The sequence below is a fragment of the Pantherophis guttatus genome, chromosome 1, assembly GCF_059756535.1.
Source record: "Pantherophis guttatus breed Tessera chromosome 1, ASM5975653v1, whole genome shotgun sequence".
Classification (NCBI taxonomy): Eukaryota; Metazoa; Chordata; class Lepidosauria; order Squamata; family Colubridae; genus Pantherophis; species Pantherophis guttatus.
Window position 1 is genome coordinate 277,458,927 of NC_142063.1, and position 22,264 is coordinate 277,481,190.

The following is a 22,264-nucleotide window of genomic DNA, read 5'->3' on the forward strand; positions in this document are numbered from 1 at the left end:
TCTGCCAATAATATTAAATCCCGCCTTTGTTGCCGGGCAGACCAGCTTTTGGCGAAGAACTGAAAGAGACAGACTCGGCGTGTGGGAGAATAGAGAAAGGCAACCAACAGCAGGCAAGCAGGAGGCAGAGAGATAGAGAGAGAGACCAGACTGGCACAGGAAGGGTCTGGCTGCTGTCTCCACCCAACGAGAAGGTGTGTATCAGGTAGGACCAACGCCCCTTCTCCATTGAGGGTGGAGACAGCAGCCAGTATGGGACATACCCAAGTTCACTGTCCCGAGACCTGGGGGGGACCAGGCTGGTCCGAGACATCCTCCCCGGAGACAACCCGCTGCAACACCTGTCGTCCAAATGCAGCCTCTGCTGACGCAAACTTGTCCAGTTTATAGTGACGTATAAATGGGGCCGGCGAAGTCCACGTAGCCGCTCAACAAATCTCCAGTAACGGGGCCTGAGTAGCCCAGGCCGCCTATGTGGCCGCACTGCGGGTGGAGTGCGCAGTCAGACGGGAAGGCCGCGGAAGAGAGCGGAAGTCGTATGCCGAAGCAATAGTCTGCCGGATCCAGCGGCCGATGGTAGAAGACGAAACCTTGCGACCCAAGGAGACGGGTAAGAAGGAGACAAACAGTGCTTCCGAACATCGGATGGCAGCAGTCCTCTTAAGATAAATCCGCAGCACCCACCTGACGTCCAAAGTGTGCCAACAGCGTTCACGAGGATGAGAAGGGCGGGGGCAGAAGTTCAAGAGTATCAGCTCTTGCGAGCGATGAAAAACAGAATTGACCTTCGGCACGAAAGTAGGGTTCAATTGGAGAACCATGCGGTCCGCGTGGAACACGCAGAGATCGGCCCAGGTGGACAGAGCAGCAATCTCCAAAATGTGGCGAACAGAAGTTATGGCCACCAAGAAGGAGACCTTACAAGACAGCAGGCGGAGACTCGTCATCCGCAGAGGCTCATACGGAGGGCCCATAAGCGATTCGAGAACCAAGGGAAGATCCCAAGTAAGGTAACGGTGCAGAACCGGAGGAGACAAGTTCATTGCGCCCCGGAGAAAACGGCGGATCAGAGGATGTTGTGCCAAAGACAACAGCGAGCTGCAGGTGAGTACAGATGAAATAGCCGCTACCTGGCGACTCAAGGTGTTAGGCGAAAGCCCTTTGGAGAGACCTTTCTGCAGGAAAACCAGGATGTTCACAACGGAGGCCTGGAGAGCAGATACACCGTTTTGGTCACACCATGAGCAGAAGGCCCGCCAGGTAGCAGAGTAAATACGGTCCGTTGAAGGGCGCCATGAGGCCTAGATTGTACGAATAACATCCCCGGGAATGTTTGCGCCTCTCAAAGAGAGCCGCTCAACCTCCAAGCGGTCAGACCAAGCTAAGAAAGGTTCGGATGGCTCAAGGTCCCCTGAGTCAGAGCGTCCACTTCGAGAAGAATGCGCCAGGAGGGAGCGACCGAGAGGAAGACTAAGTCCGCAAACCAAGCCCTCCGGGGCCAATGAGGAGCCAGGAGGACCACCTCTGCACATTCGCACAGGATTTTTCAGATGACCCTGGGAAGAAGGGACGTCGGAGGAAAAGCATACAGGAGACCTTCCGGCCAAGGATCCCGGAGGGCATCGATAGCCTCCGCCTGAGGCTCCAGTAACAGGGGAAGAAGCGAGGCAGTTGAGCGTTTGAGTGCGTTGCAAAAAGGTCGAGAACCGGAGCACCGAACTGAAGGACCAACTGTTGAAAGATCCGAGGGTGGAGACGCCACTCCGCATTGTCCACCTGTTGTCTGCTCAACCAATCGGCCTGAGTATTGGTGACCCCAGATATGTATTCTGCCCGAAGGGAGCTGAGGTGTCGTTCTGCCCACAGTCCCAACTTCATTGCTACAGACAGCAGAGATTTCGACCTGGTGCCTCCTAACCTGTTCAGGTGCGCTTTGGCGGTAACATTGTCCGTGACCACTAGTACGTGGGCTCCGGAAACAAGGTGACGAAAAGCTCTGAGCGCCAGAAAAACTGCCTGCAACTCCAACCAATTGATTGGACGACGAGACTCCAACTCGGACCACGTCCCCTGCGCTAACTGACCTCCGCAATGGGCTCCCCAGCCCCGAAGACTGGCATCTGAGGTGACCACCACCCACTGGGGTTCGAGAAAGAGACAGCCCGCCGACAGTGCCGGGGACCTCCACCACCTGAGAGACCTGCGAACCGAGGAGGGAACAGGAACCGGCCTGGCTGACATACCTTTGCCCGCCTTCTGTAAAGGTAAGAGAAACCATTGAAGCTCCCGGGCGTGGAGCTGTGCCCAGGGAACAATGGCTATGGCCGATATCATCTTTCCCAAAAGTTGAGAAAGAACATACGGGGAAACCGCCCGACACCCCTCAATCCTAGATACCAACTCCCGGAAGCTATCTTGCCGCTCTGGAGAGAGTAAAACCCTACCTTGAACCGAATCAATCAGGGCCCCTAAGTGGATCAGGGAGGTAGAAGGAGAAGGTAGAAGGAGAAGACAGCTGAGCTGTGTTCATGGCCTTGAAGAGCAGTGACTTAAACAAAGCCTGTGGAAAAAGACCCGAAAAAGCCGGTTGATCCAGAGGGAGGTTTTTATCATCCGATAAACCGGAGTCACTGTAGTCGGCTTCAGACAGAGTAGAAACATGACTAGCGTGCGAACACGAAGGAGATGCAGGAGCCCTGGTTGACACCTGGTCCGAATAGCGTGGCCATTCAGGAGAGACAGATCGCACGGAACTAGAAACGCTGGGAGGACAAAGCCCAGCCACCAGCGATTTCTGTACTGCAGCTTCAATGAGCTTTTGCAGGTGGTCTGGAAGAAGCTGACAAGACAATGCTTCTGAAGAAGGGGCATGAGCCTGAGGCGGTGGAGCAGGACCCTGCGTCCTTCAGGGTGCGGTGTGGGTGAAGGTGTAGAGGAACTAGCGCCCCACAGGTCCGAAGTGGATATAGCAATCGGGCAATCCCGAAGAGAAAGCTGGTCCGGAGTTGTCGGACGAGGATCCCGCACAGAGTCCAAGGCTTCGGAATTCACAGGTGCAGGAACAGTAGCTGACAGAAGATTAGCGCTCGCCTTGTCACAAAGTTTTGTGAAAACCTTGTCTCTGCGCTTTTCCACCTTGGAGGAAGTACCGCCATGTTTGTGACTTTTGTGATGGGAGCGTGAAGCCTGGGTAGGAGGAAGTGGTTCAATAGGAGCCTGGGTGGAAGGTTTATGGGTAACAGACAAGTTATCTGATTGCCCACGATCAATAGGGCCGGTTTTCCAACCGTGCTTCAATTTAGACAGCACCTTCGGCATACTGACAGAATGTAGGCAAGGTAACAAAGCCACAGGCCAACTGACGAAAAAAAAACCAGCGTCAATAGAGAAGGGGGAGCGCGGAAACTCCACAAATAACTCCTCGTGGCAGTAGTTGGAGCAAGGGGGGCAAAGGGAGCGCAAAAGATCCACAAAATGGCCACCGTGCCTCCAACAAGAAAATACAAAATGGCGGACAGCACTGGTTGTTGGAAGAATCGCCCCTAGGGTGGAGAGCTGCCCAGTTGCCAACAAGTGGGAGCGCGAAGCTCCACAAAACAATAAACAGCAAGCTCGAGAGAGCAGAAGGAACCGCAGAAGTCTGTCACTAAAAGAAACAGCGGGAAAGCAAAGCTCCACTGAAGCAAAGCCTAGCTGATTGTCGCTCGTGCGTCAAAGCGCCGCTCCAAGCGCCCGGGATAGATGGCCAAACCGCTCACTCAGGAACGGGTAGGCAAGCCGCAATTCACAAGTCCAAGCGGCTTAAGGCTTCAATTTAAGCCAGGTCGACGATGTAAATAGCCAGGAGCCGGAATAAAGGATTACGAAGAAGCGCTGCTCCAATCGGTGCGAAAAGGCACTAAATGGCTGCCGCCACCCCAATGGCGTGAAAAAAACGGCCGACAAGCAAACAGGAGAGCCGAGGAGGCAGATAGCGGCACGGTCGGTAGATAAGGGGCCCAATCCAGCAAGAACTGAGGCAATTGCCAGCTGCGATCCCTCGCGAGCTTCAAAAAAACCTCCAAGGGATTCCCACCCCGAAGGGAGAAAAAACCCTTTCAGTCAGCAGTTAATACAGTCCCGGTACACAGGCTAATAATAATTCACAACGCAGTCCAAAGGCAATCAGAATCCAAAGGGATAAAAAAGAGTTCGTAGTCAAACAAGCCAGATCGAAAAAACACCAGAAATCCAAAACTCAGAAGGCAATTTTAGAAATATAGGAAGAGCTAGAGACCCACACGCCAGTCCAGACTGAAGGACTGAGTCAAAAGCTGCTCTGCCCGGCAACAAAGGTGGGATTTAATATTATTGGCAGACTCAGTCCTTCAGGCTGATTGGGCGAGTACTACCCATATTGGCTGCTGCTTCCACCCTCAATGGAGAAAGGCTATTCAGTTTCTCCTGACTAGAAGGAAATGCAGCTGGTATCTCCAGGTGAACATAAAAAAAGGGAAGGAGAAACTAGAAAAGGAGATGGTATAAGGACTGAAGCTGACAAAAGAGGAATCAATTATTTTAAACTTACCCATAATGTTTATATAAACATGGAACTGATTAAGGCTAGGAAAAGAATGATCAACGGTTCATTGACAAACAAGAGCAGAAAAAGGTCTAGAATTTAAAACCTGTAGCTGACATACATATATATATATATATAGGGCCTAATTTATATGCAGCATTGGCAGATTTTCTCTCCCCCCCCACACACTCTCTCTCTCTATATGTGTGTGTGTGAGAGTTCTTTCTTCCCTTTAATAAAGAAGATATATCAAAACTGTGAAAGCTGTACTGTTGGCTACTTAGTGAGGCACATTGAGTTTCTAGAGCAGTGTTTCTCAACTTTGGTAATTTTCAGGTGTATAATGCCAGAATTCCACAGCTACTATAGTTATTGTTAAATATTATACACTGAGAGCTGAAATTCCCGAACCTGGAATTTGCCAAGGCTGGGAAACACTGCTCCATAGAATCAATATTCATTTATGTGCCTTTTGTGAAGTCAACTCTGGATATTTAGTATCCAGAGTTGATATTTAGTATCTAACTTTGTATAACCGCACCAGCAATAGGGATTAATTTTAAATTTTAGCACTTTGGCACTACTAATTTGAGTGATCTTACTGATAGATAAAATTTAGTCATAACTTGTAAAGATCCTTTTATAAAGAAAGAAATGTGCAATTCAAAAGCTAGATGTCAACTATACAGTGTATATAGACTATATTAAATTTAAAACTACATAGATAGAATAAAGCATATTACTATATCAACTGAAATACTATTATGGTATTAATAGTATTTTTACCTCAAATGATAATACTTTTCTTATATTTTGGCAAAGATTGCTTCAAATGTTACTTCTGTCATTACCAAAATTATTCATTAGATTGGATTACTTTGAAACAGGTTAAAACCATCTTACTAATATATTCACTTTTTATAATATTTGCATTTTCCCTTAGAGACCGGAACTATTTGAATTGTGAAAAATTATAAAGAGTAATTTTTATAAAGAGTAATTTTAATTTATAAATTAAGATAGCATCTTAATTTATATCAATAATTGAATGGATAGTTGCAATCTCAAAAAACCTTTTACTTTAAGAACACATTCATGGGAAAGGCAGTGTTTCTTATTTATTGGGGAGCAATGTTTATAAACGAGTAGGAAGTGCAGGTTCATCTTACACACTGATGCTGGATCTCAAGAATAGTATCCCTTAGCTTGGGGTTCTTTCTTTCTAATCAGCACAGCCAGAGTCAAAAATAGCCACTGACATTAAGAAGATTATAAAAATCCTTAATAGTAATTTCTGTAAGCATTCTAATGAGATTAAAGAGATATGTGAAAAGAATTTATTTAAAAAAAAAAATTACAAAACTATTTACTGCCTAATTTTCTGATTAAGAAAAATAATGCAAGGATATTAACCAACATGAAATATTTTTTAAAATATTTAACAAAAAGATCAAGATTGAGAGCTATTTCCAGCAAACATTCATATCAGAAAATAGATAAAAATGTATATATAGAATCAGCAATATCACCATATTGTTGAAATCAGTATGAAAATATTGAAAAACAAGTACTTTCTCTCAAACTGCATGCAGAATGACCACATATGATTCATGCATTATCTTTTTAAGAAAAGCATTTCTACATAATGAATATAAGTAAGTCCCTACTAACATATTAAAAAGACAGAGAACAATATAATGTAAAGAGAAAAGTGCTTGGAATGACAAAACTTTGGGTCTGTTAAACAAATTTAGGAAGAACAAAAAAAGCAACAAAACAACAACAAAAACTATACAATGAAAAAAAATCATATATAAAATGTAATTAGAATTTGAGGGGAGAAAACATGAACTTTTAAAACAAGGAGCACTATACAAGGTATGTCAAACACTGGGAGAGAATTCTATATAACAGTCAAAGAAAGGTAAGATTAAAGATAAGAGATTATATCATTATAGCTTTAGTAAATGCCACAGAGAGGACACACACAAATAAAAAATTAAGAATGCTTGGTCATATTGTCAGCATATGGAATGGAATCAGTATAATTCACATTCCTGAATTACCCAGATTTCCTGGAATGCCATTATGCTCTGATTTCTCATCTTTCTCAACTTTGACATTTTCTTTTCAGATTTAAGAATATGCCAACATGTGTATATACTTGTGTATTTATTTTAAAAACCAACCCAGATTAATATGAAAATGCAGTTCAAAGAAGTATGAACACAATGTTAGCACCTGACTAATTTCTCCTACTTTTGATGCTGTTACTTGAAACAGAGGAAAAATAGTTGCTATTTGTTTTTGTTTTTAAAGAAATTAGTGGAAAAACCAATTCTTCCTTTTAGTTAAAAAATAGTTCTATACTGAAAACTTTTATAGAGTTCAACATTCTTACAAGATATATACAATTACATGCATCAAGACCCAAGTAATAGATTCTGACCCCAGAAGATTTTGGGTAAGAAATGGAGGATCCAAGATGGCAACACATTAGTTGTTTCTGAAATAAGCTCCTAGCTTGCAATAAGCTTACCAATTGTACCTTAACCCAACTCCCTCAAAATGCCACCCAAAAGCAAGAAATAACCTAGATCAGCCCCAGCAATGTTATTGGGTAGAAATCGACTTTGAGTCACCACTGAGCATTGGTCAAAGGAGGAAATTGCAGAGTAACATCTCTGATCTGCAAAACAACTTCTAGAAAACCAATACTACAAAACCATTTATCACATTCATTAAATCACAAGTTTTCATTCATTTCTCAGTTCTCTGACTGAACCCAATCCTTTATCTCTTCTGATCCAGAAAGTATGCCTGATTTCATACATCTAGATATGACATGCTATGGAACTAAACATAGTGGCTGTTCTATGCAATAGATCCTGAGAATGCATTGGGCAAAATCAGCAGTAACTCCGCAAAGTATTCTCATTTGCATCAATCCTGTCTCCTTAATATAAAGTTATGAAACTGCTGGAAGAAGATTTGGAATTGTGGAGTGATGTGCTATCAGTATGCTAATGATAATATTTAATCCTATTATGCTTTGTTATTTAAGAAATCAATGCATACTGTGAACTCTACTGGGATGCAATACTGGATTACATAAAGGTGAAAGTGAAACTAAATCTCATATGGGAAACCTGCCTCATAATTTGCACAAACTCTTGAAAAGTTCACAACTTGGGAGTGCTCTTTAATCAGTAACAAGAAGGTACCATTGTACAAATTCATTTAAAAAATGTATTGTTTAGTTTTATATTTTATTGTTTATAGACTTTATAACTGAATTATCTGGCAATTTTGGCATGGTATAGGATTATATGTTTAAGTACGTCTTTATCATTGTGTGGAATTATAATATCATTCCAGCACAGATAATTTACCAGTTGTTTTCTAAGTTCAGTTCAAAGCAATGGTCTTGATCTTTAAAATATTAAACAGTGTAGGAGTTGGCAATATGTGGCACCTCTCATATTTTTTATGCACATGGCCAATTACTAATCTCTGCAGAAAAATCCTTGAACACAATTTAGATTACAGAACCTCACCCTGAGTATGTGGGAAAGGGCATTCTTTTGCTTTGTTCCTAAATAATGAAACACTGATTCTTCAGTTTGTAATTTGGAGTCATTCTCTTTGTATTTTGGAATGAAATGAAAGTATTTTTCTAACTGACTTCTTTAAGTTGTTAGTAGATAGGATTTTATGCTGTTTTAGTATGTCTTTCATTATTTTTGTTTTATGTTCATTACACTGCTATTTATTAAAGCAACTTATAAATATTAGTAAGTGAAATTGCATAAGATACTGTTGTCCTCATCTACAAAAGTTGGACAGAATTATAACAATTCAAGCACCAATCACAATATAGTATAGCACTTCAGAGAAAGTGAAGAGAAACTTAAGCAAGAGAAAATGCCTGCTGTGTAAAGTTCAGCTGTTACAGAACTTCTATGATTTCAGAACAGGACAAGAGAAGAATTTGGTGATAGAGATAAATAACCATATCTAAATAAGGATACTGACACAAATGGTCAGCACACACAAAGACAAATCATTTTTGCACTTAAACTGTTCAAAATGGAAAGTTAAAAGGGTGGAAGCTTGCTAATCCTGAAGTTCTATAAAATAGAGGCTGCTACAGAAAAGGGACACTTCCTAGATCTCATTAGCAGGTAGCATTTAAGAGGGCCTAGAACATGCCTAATCTTAACTAACCTGATGGAGTAGGCAAATACCTGCAGGGAGGAGTGGTCTTGCAAATAACCTGGTCCCATTATGGATGCATGCACTATTCAAGTACTGTATATTAGAAAATGTCATTAACTTCAATAGACAATATAAGCAAGGTTACAACTTTCTCTATATAAAAAACCATGTTATCTACCACTCTGATTCTCTTCTACTATGTTATTATGTCACATTTGCTTGACTCACAATATAGGTGAAAGGCAACCATAGATTAAGAAATTTATAATAGTTCGGATTAGAATATAACTGGTTTGATTTTCAGAGCTAGAAACAAACTAAGTCATCTGCTGTGATTTCTATACTGCTTGCAAAAAATAATTCTTCTTTTTTGCATCAACTTAATCTTTTAATCTTATGTGTATAACTGGATGCATTTTTCTGTACAATATCCACCAATACATTCATTTTTTCAGCACTTTTCCATAATATATGCCATTCAGCTTCCCCAATGTAATTTTCATAATTTTATCATAGATTGATAAACAAAACATATCAATCATGACTATTTTACTATTTGTAGAAGAATATAAAAAGGAATAAAGCTTTCTGATTTCTTATACAGCAACATTCAATTTAAAAATGCATTTAAATTGTATTTAATGCAAACTAATTCAGGAAATATGAATTAGTTTTCATTAAATACAATTTAAATAGATTTTCTACCTTCCCTAAGAACCAACTTGAATCCAACAAAATTAAAAATTTGTTTAACTTATAATTACTTTTGAGCAAACATTAAAACACACCTGACATTTTTAGGAAGGGTTTTTTTAGAAGGGATCAAAGAAATTACTTCAGTTAATTCATGATTCATTTGAAAACAGTGTGCAATTATTCTCAGCAATAAAAGCAGAACATTTTAGCATTAGAAGCAAGTAATAGAAAACAAAAAATTAAAAGGAGATCCACAAAACCTGTTACATTTCAGCATTACTTATAGAAAACTACATGATTTCAATAAATTTGTACATCCTTTTGAAATGTATTTTCAGTGACATACTGCTGTACTTAATCTGAATAGACATATAAAAACTAAATATGGTTCACTTGAAGTAAGAAAAGGAAATCAGAAATCTGAACCCAGGAGATTGGGAGAGGAAAGAAATAACTTCATTTGCCGAATTTCTTTCATCTCAACACTTTCTCTTCTGGAATGTGTTTGTTCCTCAACTCAGACTAAGATAAGCTTCTCATCTCGTTCAGCCACATATTTATCACATGTTCTTAGCTTTTATTCTTCTAAGGATGAATGTAAACATGCACTATTTTCAAACACAAAGATCACCAACAAAAATGAATGTGCGTGAGGCTTCAAACTGGAAAAATGCTTCCTCCCTTCATCTTCTTCAGTTTGAAGTAGGAGAAAACATACATCAAACTTAGTTTTATTTTAGCTGAGTCCCGATTTGTAATTGTTATTTATTGTTATTTAAAATACACTGTTATGTGTTGTAAGCCATACAATTACATATTGTATGCCAGTAAGAGTCACTTGCTTGTGAAATAGCTGGCTCTATAAATTAGATAAGTAAATAAAATTAAGTCAGAAAAATTACTCATGGTACATTACTTAAGAGACTAACTAGAATGTATTTCATCGACTCTCTTTGCCCATTACAAAAGCTAGGAAATATGCTGAAATCAAACTAAATCCTAATTTGTTTCTCTTTGGAGTAAATTCTAGTTCCTATGTATACATACTGTTCTTTCCAAAGAGGACAAAATTAGCATAATCAGATACAAAGTAGATAGGAATTCTGAAATGTTGAAGCATTAATGTCTACAGGTGTGCTTTGAATGCAATCTTCTTTTTATCTCAAATTTCCTTTTTTTTTCCCTACCCACTTTTGTATTTGGTTATCCCTATCTCTAAAAAGTTACAAAAGTTACAAAATTTGGCAGAATGTGATTCTTCTTTTATTCCTATAATTTAAATGTAACTCTAAACTTACAATTACATCCCTATATCACTGTACTTTATAAACAGTATTATTCCACTGTTAACTAATTGGGAATATATTAGAAACTAGCTTCCAACTAGACCCATGGGACATTGTTTTTGTCTCTACATTAATTGAAGACTGTTACTGCCAGAAGTGGCTCAGCAAATGACAGGACCAACTGACACCTCAAAAGGTAAGCAGTGTTGGTGTTGATTATCTGGATGGGGGACTACCTGGAAATCCTGAAGCTGTTGGTAGAATAAGGAAGTAAAAAAATATCCCAAAAAAAGGCAAGCCACTGCTATCATTGCCAAGAAAACTGCATGGAAGGAGTCATGAAGTAAAGGGTTTTTTACCTTTTACTGCCAGAAGGTACAGTCATTTGAATGATTGGATAATTCACTAGTAGCTGGGTTATTCCCCATTTGCAAAGTTAGAATGTTAGGATGTGACCAAGATCCTGAGACAACTCTTACATTCTATTGACACATAATAGAAACAAAAAGTGAGAGGAGGAGTGATTTTGATTTGTCTGGCAGCCGATGGCCAACAGAACAGGCTTGACTAAGCAGAACTTATTTAATGATGAAAACAAAAGAACAAGTTGTTCTTTATATATAAGCTTAAAAGACCATAAGCACAGCAGAACAAATTCCAAGAAGAGTACTAGTTTGTAATTTTAATCTGAAGAAGAACATTCATTTTTTACTTTATATGTTCTGAAAACTATATCCATTCCACTCTCTCCTATTCAATATTAATTTTAGTTATATTAATTTAGAATGATAGGTCCAATTCACACACTATACAAAATTAGGAACAAAGAAATTCAGGTTAAATCCCCACTCATGCACAAGGTTGACTGAATAATCTCCAGCTAGTCATTATATAAGCATGCTATCCAACAAGCATATAATTGCCAGGATAAAATAGTAAGAAAGAAACAAGTACATCAAGTTTCTATCACTGAAAGAGAAGTCAGACAGTAAGATAAACAGACTGAGAAATCTCCCCCAACCCTTCAGTTCAGCTGTGGCCAAATTTAGAGAAATGGGTTCATGTATGCTTCAAAACACAAGAGATACTAGATTCACACAGGAGTATCAAAGTGCCGAGATTAGCAATAGTCTATACTATTGAATTCTCCTATAGAAATCCACAATGGTATACAAAAAGTAAGGGTCTGGGGGATAATTCATTTGCAAAAGTGCAGTTCATTCCTTAAAAATCACATTTTGTTCAATATTTATAATCTTTTGCTACCTATTTATAATTATGCAGTTTCTAATTTTTAAAAATATGTTAATATTTATATCAGAAAGCCACTTGTTGAAGCATGGATTAAACATCTATGTCATATACCCCATCATCTGATTATAAAGTAATTTGTAACATTCATTTTATGCATATTCAATAATCTGTTAAAAATGTAATTACTGTACTTTAACTGTAATCATAATTTCTGAACAAAATAAATTTCATCCTAAAGCAGTCTTAAATTTCATAAACAATGAAAATAAATTCTATAGTTAAATGAACAGACATTGCACTAAAAATATTCATGTGTTCTCCCCGTTATTGCAAACAACCTTAATACTAATTTCAGAAAGAATATCATATGGAAAAAAGAATCATTATGAAGCTTAATAGCCGAAAACAGTCATACTTGTATGAAATATTTAATATGTTATTCCTAGAGTTTCCGGCACAGCTGATGTGTGATTGCAGCTACCCATCTCTCTCAAGAAAAGCCTTCCTTAACAGATGAAGTAACTTACAATATTTAATAACAAAGATGGTAGACAGGGCTTATCAATTACAGTATACAATGTTTCATTTTCAGTTTTTCAAAAATGTCTTCAGCAGGCTATATAAAACTCAACTTTACCACAGTTTTTTAAAAATTATATTCATGATCAGTATTCTACACCAGATTCTGAACTTGTGGTTATTGCAAGTTTAAAAATAAGGAACACATTTTTTTCATCCCATTTACTTTTAAGATTCTGATCACCAACTGTCAGTGCCTTTCAATTAACAGACACATATACAAATACTGTATCCTGTGGTTAAAAACTTGCTTTTTTAAAAAAAAAGAAGTAACACAAAACATGCTCTACAGCTTGCAGCAATATTTATGCAGTAGATAAATCTTTTTAAAGATACTTCCGGGAACTCAAAATAATTACTTCAACCAGACTCCAGAACAAAGAAAATACATTACACCTATCCTTTAATTTCAATGAATGAAAACAGAAAAAGGTAAAGAAGCCTCCCCAGCACCCCAAAAATAAAGGAAACCCTCCCTTTTCCTCCAGCAAGTTATCAGTTCTGGCCTAAGCAGCCATGTCATTTCTCTTTGAAAAGGTTTTGCAGAAGAGAAACTCCAAGCACGTTGGATTTACATTTTGCTTTCGGCACACACCGAGCAAGAGTATTCAAAACAAAAAAAAAATTGAAAAAGTCATATATACATCACTCACTGCCTGAAAGCTAAAAGGAGGGAAATAATCCGCAGTCTGGAACTGAAAACGGCTACAATACGCACACCAGGGAGCGGAGCTCGGAGAAACATAACCCTCCGCGACGCCCCATTTCCCCCCCCCACTTCCCATAAGAGGTTTTACCTTCATGATGAACTCAGGCTGCAGCAGAAAAATCCGAAAGCGAATATGCTGCCAAGGCTGGACCTGAAATTTAAAACAAAGCACTGAGCCACCGCACCATCCCCTTTTTTCAACGGGGCGCACTCGGCAAGTGCTGGGAGGGGGCCGCTTTTGCAGGAACCTCTCTTTCTCTCCCCCCCCCCCCGGCAACCTTTCGCCCATTCCAGCCTACCTCGCCCGATGCCCTCTCTTACAGTTCCCCCTTTCTCTTACGCCGCTTCTCCGCTCCAGCCACAAAAAGCCGCTGCTGCTCTCGGAGCCTCACCCCCGCGGCTGGCTTCCCCCCTCGCCCGCTGCCTTTGACGCCATTTCTGTCAGAGCAGAAACTTGCCACAACAACAACCGCTTCTTAACAACCCCCTCCTCCCTCCGCTTCCCTCCATGCAAGGGACTCTCCGGGCACCGCCACAGAGGGCACAAGCTCTTCATCGTCGGCTGACGGGGAGAGGTCTCTGTGCGCCCCCCCCTCGAAGAAACTGGGGCTAAGTAAGGGGGGAAAGAGAGACCGGTCAAGAGGTGCCCAGTCCGGACTGAGGTGCTTTCTCGCCCAGGCGCGCGCGCGCGCGCACACACACACACTTCCCTGCGGGAGGGGAGGTTTCTCCATTGTACTAGGGACAAGAAGCGGAGATGGGGGGGAGGGGGCGGCTCGATAAAGCTTGTCCTCCTCCCTCTCCGCGTCCCCCTCGCTGCATCCCGCATCCAGAGCCGCGGCTCCCAGCTCTTTCCCGCAAACTGGCCCCTCTTCGCTCTCCCCACAGATTCGCTCCCCTCCCCCCCCCCGGGCTGACTCCGCGGTCGGAGTTTCAGCAACAGCCGCAGCTCCGGGCTCCAGCCGAGAGAAGCGACGCTCGGGGGCGGCGATGGGGAGCGCCTCCCTCCCAAGCCGGCCGCGGGACTCCCCGCTTCCTCCTCCCAGACTCCGAGGTCCCGCTTCCCGGCAAGCTGAAGCGACCAGCGCAGCCGCCGCCGCCGCCTCAACCAGCAGAAAAACAACCATCCCGAAAGCGAGTCGCTCGTTCGCTTCTCCTCCGATCCCCCCGCCGAAGGGCTTCGGCCTTCCCCGGGGAGCTCGGCGAAACGCCCAGGGCCGGGGCCCGCAGCCTCTTCCCCGGGGCAACGTTACCTTTTGTTCCACGGCTGTCGCCCGCTCGCTGGTCCCCCCAAACCTGCCGCGGGAGGGGGGGGAGCGAGGAGGACGGAGCCTCCTCTCGACGCCGGGCCCAATCGCCCGGCCCCCGCTCCCGCCTCCGTCCCTCCAGCGATCGCCGGCCTGGCTCTGGGGCAGGGAGGGCTCGCCAAGAGGACGCTTCTCCCTCCCGTCCGAACCCCGGTGGCGACGGCGACAGCAGCGGCTCAGCTCCAAGCTGTTCCGTCCCCTCCCCCGATCCGATGCCTGATTGACGCATCGACGCCCGCCCTCTGACCGCCTTGCCCGCTTCGCATTGGCGCGTCACCCGAGCGGCCCGCCCACACGCCATCGCCATTAGCCGCTGCCTCAGAAACGCTGATGTAATTCCCACTCCAGTTCTATGGAAACAGAGACTCGGCTTCGTAGCGCCTTCTGGGTAGCATGGTTTTGTCCCGCCCATTTGCCGCAGTCTATGAGGGAATTTTGCTTCGCCGCTACTACAGCTCCCGAGATGCCTCGCGAGGACGAAGAGGAGAATGAGAAAATGGAGGGGGAGAGAGAGAGAGAGAGAGAAACGAAGAGGGCTTTCTCGAAACGGGAGGAGGAGGGGAGGAGCTCGCGCCTGCGCCAACAGGCCCCGGTGGCGCATTTTCCCTCCATCAGGCGGAGGAGCGATCTAGGCGGGAGGGGAGGGGTTTGCGCTTCTCGCTACTAGAGTGAGGCGGGCTGAGGAGTGGCTGAGGCCGGTGAGGAAGCCGAGGAGGCCGCGGTAGGTTGAAGCCGCCGCGCCGCTGAATCTCGCTCTACTTGTTTTCTCCGTTCGCTTCCAGAGGCTCTTCTAGTCGAGCGGCGGGTCTCCCCCCCACCTCCACTCTATTTGCTGCCAGGTCTCTTGTCGCTCCAGTAGAAAAGGCCGGTGGTCCTTTACGAGAGAAGTCGCCCCTTGGTAAACAGCCGGGGAGGGTGTTGGCGCGCTCGCTTTCGGTGTTTTGGCTTGAGCTGGCAAAAGGAGGCGGCTCTTCTGTGCAAATATGACTGCCGGTTTCCCGGGCTCGGTCGATGAGAGGCTGTTGTCAATGTAAATTGAGAGCTTTTTTTGCCTCTTCCTTTGCCAATTTGACTGTTTCATAGATTTTGGGGGAGGTGTAGGCGCTTTTATTGTTCAGTTTGAAGTTTTGATTGGTGTAAAGAAAAAAAGAGGATCTACTTTTGTGAAATTTCTTTTTAAGGACAAAGTCTCTTTATTTCTAACAGGCAGGAGCAGCTGAAGTTAAAATATTAATGTCTTTTGTGTTTTCATTCAGTTTCTAAAGAGTATTTGGGGCTATATTAGTATGTTCTTAGTTAAGTACATTTCGAATTATGTTTTGCTGGACTGTTTCAAGTTTTAAATTGTAAGATAAGGATGCCTAAGAAAACAAGTTCAGACTTCATTGTGAAAGGATCAGGGTTAGGTAAGTTAGGTAAGTCTGCATCTTGTCCAAAGTTTTTGTTAATTATAAAAACAGCAGACAGGAAGATAAAGTAGGGTTAAGTACTTTAATTAACCATGTACTATCAAATTCTTAAGGAAGCTTGAAATTTTATTTCAGCAGGCAATGTCAAGTTTATTTAAGATTTCAGTATTTTAATAAATTAAATTGATACTGTCAATTTAATTTATTACACAAGCTGTCATTACACAAGCCAATATGGAGTTTGTGATATAAGTTTTAAAAGAATATTCACAAACCATGGAGCTTTGAAAGTACATTACTGGTAGCCTTTGCTTTCCACCACAATTGAGCCCAAAATTTATATTGGTAAGCAAAACAGTTGTTAAGTGATTTTGCCCTATTTTACAACCTTTCTTTCCATAGTTGTTAAGTGAATCACAACAGGTAAGTTAGCAACACAATCATTAAATGAATGTAGCTTCCTCGTTGATTTTGCTTGTCAGAAGGTAACAAAAGTTGATCACATATTCCTGGGACACTGAACCATCATAAATATGAATCAGTTGCCAAGCATCCAAATTTTGATCATGGGGATGCTGCAATTGTCTTAAGTGTGAAATTAAGTCACTTTTTTCAATGCCATTGTAACTTTGAATGGTTTCTAAATGAACTGTTCTAAATCAAGGACTACCTGTACTATAGCTTCCATTTGACTCCCAATGATTACAGGGAACAGTGCAGTATTGTATATAAGTATACCTCTTCCTTTTTCCGTTTGATAGTTTTCTTTTGAGTGCTCAATCAAGTTTACTATTCCATGAAGAACTACAGTTCAAATCCTGCTGAAATTTCTCAAGTTGCAAATTTGCAATTTATAAAAAGAACATTGGCAAATGTTAAGCCCCACCCTTCTATTGGGCTCATCATGTGTTAATTTATAGTTCACTTAATTTTGGCTTACAAGATTTTTGTGAATTCCATATTAGGTACCTACTTAGTTTAGTGTGCATTTATATGTGTTGAGGCTTTATCAGTTCAGGTTTTCATTTCAATACATGGATTTCGATGTATTCTTTGTGAATTTAGAGGAGATTGTTAATCGGGTCATTTTATTACAGTTAAAATGCTGCAGTAGTATATACTATTCTCTTTATTGTATATAAAACTAAAACTATTGGGAAATAGAAATTATATGCTAGGAAACAACTAGTTAGGTGCAAGACAGTCAACAGTGTGATTGGCACAGGCCATATTATGACTGCAGGTTCTGTATTTAAATTGCCTGAGACAAATTGTTTTAGTGCATATCAGCTGCAGTGCAGTAAAAAAAACCTTTAGAGGGAAGGAAAAAAGAGATAAAGTTCAAACAAGAACTCTATTAAATATTTGAGAATGATAAGTGTCCCATAAGCAGTACTTCAGTCTGAAGGATGAGGCATTATTATTAGACTTACTAGTATATAAATAGGTACATGCTCATAAAATTTTCATTGTAATATTTTCTGAGTAATATGGTGGTTGGCTGAACTTGAATAGTGTATTTAATGGTTACTTGAAATGACATCATAAATACTTTAAAGAAGTACCTGCCACTTCTACATTGGCACAGTGTTTTGTGACATTTCCTGTTGTTTCTTCTGCCTACATCAGATGTTATTACTACAGTCATGTATACTTTAAAACTTCTTTCTTTCTTTCTTTCTTTTTCTTTCTTTCTTTCTTTCTCAGACTATAAGGCACTGCTTGGGAAACACATTTTTAAAATGGAAGAACTAGAAGATTCATCCAAGAGAATTCTTTTAGAGCCATACAACTATCTGCTTCAGCTCCCTGGTAATATATTATTGTTTGAATTATGGTGATGTATGAAATATATAAATTGGGTTAGCCATAGCAATATCTTGGGTCTTGAGCTATGCATTTTTCATTTATTCCCCAAATCAGCTTTCACTTTGTTCCCATTGGTACCTAATCATCACTTTGTACTCTTCTGTTTTCAATTTACATAGCCTGGTTCTGCAATGATATACCTCTTTAACATATAAACTAGGATTTATTTTAACAATGATTTGAGCAAATCAATCTGTCTTGCAGATGAGCAAATTGATAATGGTTGAATTATTAATTTTTTTCCAATCAAATATAAGAAAGTTTCTGGCTTAAGTAATAGTAACAAACATGGGATAAAATAGCAGTTTGAAAAAAATCCAGTTTTTTTGCAGATTAATTACATATGGTAAGCAAAAATTAAACTGCTTTGTGCATTTTATGAACCTAGCCTAATACGAAATGTTTTTCATTTAAGATGTATAAACTGTGCAAGTTGTATTTTGTTAATAAACTCTGGCTTAGTGGAATATGTGAATCCCACCCATTGTGTTTTGCATAAACCTATACTAAAGTCAAAGATTATGGATTAAATACTAACTCAGTTATTTAAAATATTATAGGATGCATGCTAATCTTTCACTTAAAATCAGCGACATCACTACACTGTGTATTTGGAGAGAGAGAAAGAGAAGTGCGATTCAAAAAGTGTTTTTAAGACTGGAATTTTAACTTTTAATTTACATTTTGTCTACTACATAGCAAAATAAGAGAAAATTTCATGTTTCGAATAGAGCTAATGTCATATGAATATAATTTTAAGCTTTAATATGGTTATTATTAGCTAATAGGTTGGTACATACATCACCATGCAAAGCCATAATATAGTTGCATTTATCATTAAATATAAATATAGACTTTAACTTTATTTTTTGTGATCTACCAAATAAAAGAAATGGATGAAGGGAGCAGCCAGGGATTGAAATTGCTCTTTCGGTGCTTGCTCTTTTTTACCAGGACAAGCCCCAAGGATATAAAGATGTGAAAAAAGAAAAAGAGAGCAATTTTTTTTAATTCAAGTGTTAACCAGTTTGCTTTTAAGTTCTTAATTTTTTTTAGTCAGCAAGATATAAGAATGATATTTAACTGTTTAAAATCTGTCTCCTATTTTAATTGTAGTTTTACAGATTTCTATGTGAAGTCAGATTTTTCTCTCCTGTTTTTTGTAGCATCCTGAAAAGCTCTAGAATTCTTGAAAGCTTATTTTTTGACTTTTGAGTTTGTCCTAATGAAAATTACTCATGAATGTTGAAGTTAAACCTCATATAGGGAAAAAAATTCCCCTGTCCTTCCTTCTGGAAAGTTCCAGATATTAAAGCTCAGTACCATGCATATTTCCTTTTTAAAAAGTCTTCCTATTGTAAGTTTTTCAGGTAAGCCCAGATACAGGACTCAGTTTCAACTTTCTGGTAGCAGTGTTTTGAAGTTAATAATAAGAAATAGTGTGCCAATATTATGCTGATGAAATATGCTAATTACAATTCTTTGGCTAGTATTAAGAATTGCAGCTGTCTTGTGTAAAGTTCTGCTGAGTGAACAAAGGCCAGTAGTGATGATTCACAATGTAATAAGATGTGGTCTGTAAATAAACTGGTAGTTCATATGCCTAAGCTTTTATTCAAAAAATGTCAAACTAATTCCGTATGACATTATCAGTTCTAATTGTCTAAAATTGTGTTAAAATTAACACTCACAGAATGTTTACAGAGGGAGTTATACAATAGCATAAATTATAAAACAATATAATTGAAGTATGAAATATTTCCAAAATATTCAAGTTTTGTGCTCAAGCTTTGATTGAAAACTATCTCTCCCTATTCATTTAATACATTTCCTAGAGCTTGTTACAAATAAGATTATGTAGAATGAAAATGTACAGTATTATTTATATACTTTTTAAAATCATAGGTAAACAGGTCAGAACTAAACTTTCCCAAGCCTTTAATCATTGGTTGAATGTTCCAGAAGACAAACTACAGGTGAGTTGTATAAGTTATTAACTGTTGATTTAACAGTTAATAGTTTTAAACACGGCAAAGGGGAAATATAATTACTTTTTTCTTGTTCTGTTTGTATCTAAATATTTAAAGTTACTAAGTTAAAGTTACTACTGCAGTAGTGTAGCATTTTAACCTCTGTGGTGGCAAGATATTGGGCTCTGTGCAACTGCTTCAGATTGTGGTATACTGCAACAAAATGTTGTTAGCAAGGAAAAGAGTAGTTTGGGCTTTCCAAACATTTTCATTTTGTGCTCTTAATGTTATACCTGAATGAGTGAGGACTACCTTGATAAATGTTGGGTATATTTGTTCATCAGGGACCAAATATCTCTTGAAACAAATCCCCTACTTTGCACTCTAATTTGTACTATGCAATGAGGAAGGCAGTTTTCCCACACATATCACAGCCTATTTGTCCCTCAAATATATGGGTATGATATTTGGGCATGAGAAAACTACTTATTTGTGTCACATCAAATATATTTCTGCTGCTTCTATAAGCAATATGCTGAAAGAAGGTTGATGAAGAGCAAAAATAACTTGGTTAGCATGCCAAGCCAAAGCATTCATTTCTTGATTGCTGTTTTCAAACATTTTAAATACTTTAATTATAAGACTTAACATTATGTGTATGTTGTAATATCATAAAAATTAATTCTGTAGTCAGGTGTATTACATTTTATATCTATATCTATATAGAGTATATCATCTGTTTTCATTTGTGAGTTATTGTGCATATAGAGGTCGTCCATCATTAATTATATTGTGTAAGTTCGTTCCTACTAAAAAAGTCTCTCTATACAAACAAATATATAGAAATACAGACAATAGGGTGCATGGTCCCAATGGGAATGACAGTGTCAGTAAGATGGAATTAAAAGCCTACCGTAATTAGCAGAGAGAATTGACATATTGCAAGAAATGAAAATAGAAATAATCAGAGAATCTAAATATAGAAGAATAGCAATATAAAAGTTTATTTTGTCTTTTTTATTAGATCATAATTGAAGTTACAGAAATGTTGCACAATGCAAGTTTGCTTATAGATGACATAGAAGACAATTCAAAGCTACGACGTGGTTTTCCAGTGGCCCACAGCATTTATGGAATACCGTATGTGATAAACTGTGCAAACTTTGTATATTTCCTTGGTCTACAAAAGGTTTTAACGCTTGATCATCCAGATGCTGTAAAAGTATTCACCAGTCAACTACTTGAACTCCATAAGGGCCAAGGCCTGGATATTTACTGGAGAGATACATATACCTGTCCTACAGAAGAAGAATATAAAGCCATGGTTCTGCAAAAGACAGGTGGCCTTTTTGGACTAGCCGTGGGCCTTATGCAGTTATTTTCAAATTATAAAAATGATCTGAAACCACTCCTTAACACTCTTGGGCTCTTCTTTCAAATTAGAGATGATTATGCAAATTTACACTCCAAAGAATATAGTGAAAACAAAAGCTTTTGTGAAGACCTAACTGAAGGAAAGTTCTCGTTCCCAACTATTCATGCAATATGGTCCAGGCCAGAGAGCACACAGGTTCAAAATATTCTGCGACAGAGAACTGAAAATGTGGATATAAAAAAATACTGTGTACATTACCTTGAAAATGTGGGATCCTTTGAATATACCCGGAAAACATTAGAAGAACTTGAGTCTGAAGCTTATAAACAAATTGGATTGCTTGGGGACAACCCTGAACTTACAGCATTAATTAAATATTTAAGCAAAATGTTCAGGGACAATGAAAACTAACAGTTAATCAATTGAATGTTTCTGCAAATGATTTTTAAAGGATCAAGAAAAGTTAAATTTGTTTTACAGTATCTAATTGCTCATATGAATTGTGCTGAAACTGATCATAAGAGGTAACTGGAGATTTGTGCGTACAGTATATTACTTTGAAATTTCAATTTTCAGTTGCTTATACAAAATCATGTGACAAAAGTCAATTAAAATAGCTTCAAAATCTCTTCAATGATTTTGATTTCCAATCCGTTTCATTATGACTTAATTCTGATTGTATGACATATCAAAAACTAGTACAATATGACCTAATTTTTTAAGATGAGAGAATATTATGAAAAGAGGGGTAAAGGATGGTAGTACCCCAAAACCACAATGCTACATTGAAGGCTTTTGACAGAGTTCCAATTACTAAAGCAAAGTACAGACAGTCCTCATTTACTGATCACTCGTTCAACAACCATTCAAAGTTACGATGGTGCTGAAAAAGGATTTTTACACCTGTCCTCAAAGCAGTAGCTGTCACAGCATCCCCAGTCATGTGATCATGATTTGGGTGCTTGGCAATGTGCATTTATGATGTTTGCAGAATCCCTCAATCATATGATCACCATCTGTGACCCTCACAG

General features: G+C 39.7%; 2 protein-coding genes across 14 annotated transcripts in view; one reads left to right on the plus strand and one right to left on the minus strand.

Moving 5' to 3' along the window:
* ARID4B (AT-rich interaction domain 4B) overlaps positions 1-14,932 on the minus strand; it is an 88,151-nt gene extending 73,219 nt beyond the window's left edge. For 3 of the 9 annotated variants that reach the window (XM_034428312.3, XM_034428311.3, XM_060692363.2), the window contains exons 1-2: positions 14,557-14,848; positions 13,392-13,454 (exon numbers count right to left, since the gene is read on the minus strand). In XM_034428312.3, the coding sequence (XP_034284203.1) occupies positions 13,392-13,397 (6 nt within the window). In that variant the 5' untranslated portion in view covers positions 13,398-13,454; positions 14,557-14,848. Of the gene's footprint in view, positions 1-13,391; positions 13,684-14,551 lie in introns of those variants that run through there. The other 6 variants (XM_087882957.1, XM_087882960.1, XM_087882962.1 and 3 more) reach the window with 5 other exon arrangements.
* GGPS1 (geranylgeranyl diphosphate synthase 1) lies at positions 14,931-21,862 on the plus strand. Of its 5 annotated transcripts, none has more exons than XM_087882967.1 (4): positions 14,931-16,025; positions 17,727-17,831; positions 19,794-19,864; positions 20,883-21,862. In XM_087882967.1, exons 1-4 carry the CDS (start codon positions 15,968-15,970, stop codon positions 21,642-21,644), a joined length of 996 nt encoding a protein of 331 aa, XP_087739093.1. In that variant the 5' UTR covers positions 14,931-15,967; the 3' UTR covers positions 21,645-21,862. The 5 variants fall into 5 exon arrangements, with proteins under 5 accessions (XP_087739093.1, XP_060548348.1, XP_060548347.1 ...); XM_060692365.2 differs by having other exon boundaries at positions 14,931-15,331; XM_060692364.2 differs by having other exon boundaries at positions 14,943-15,640.
* The last annotated feature ends 402 nt before the right edge of the window (positions 21,863-22,264 follow it).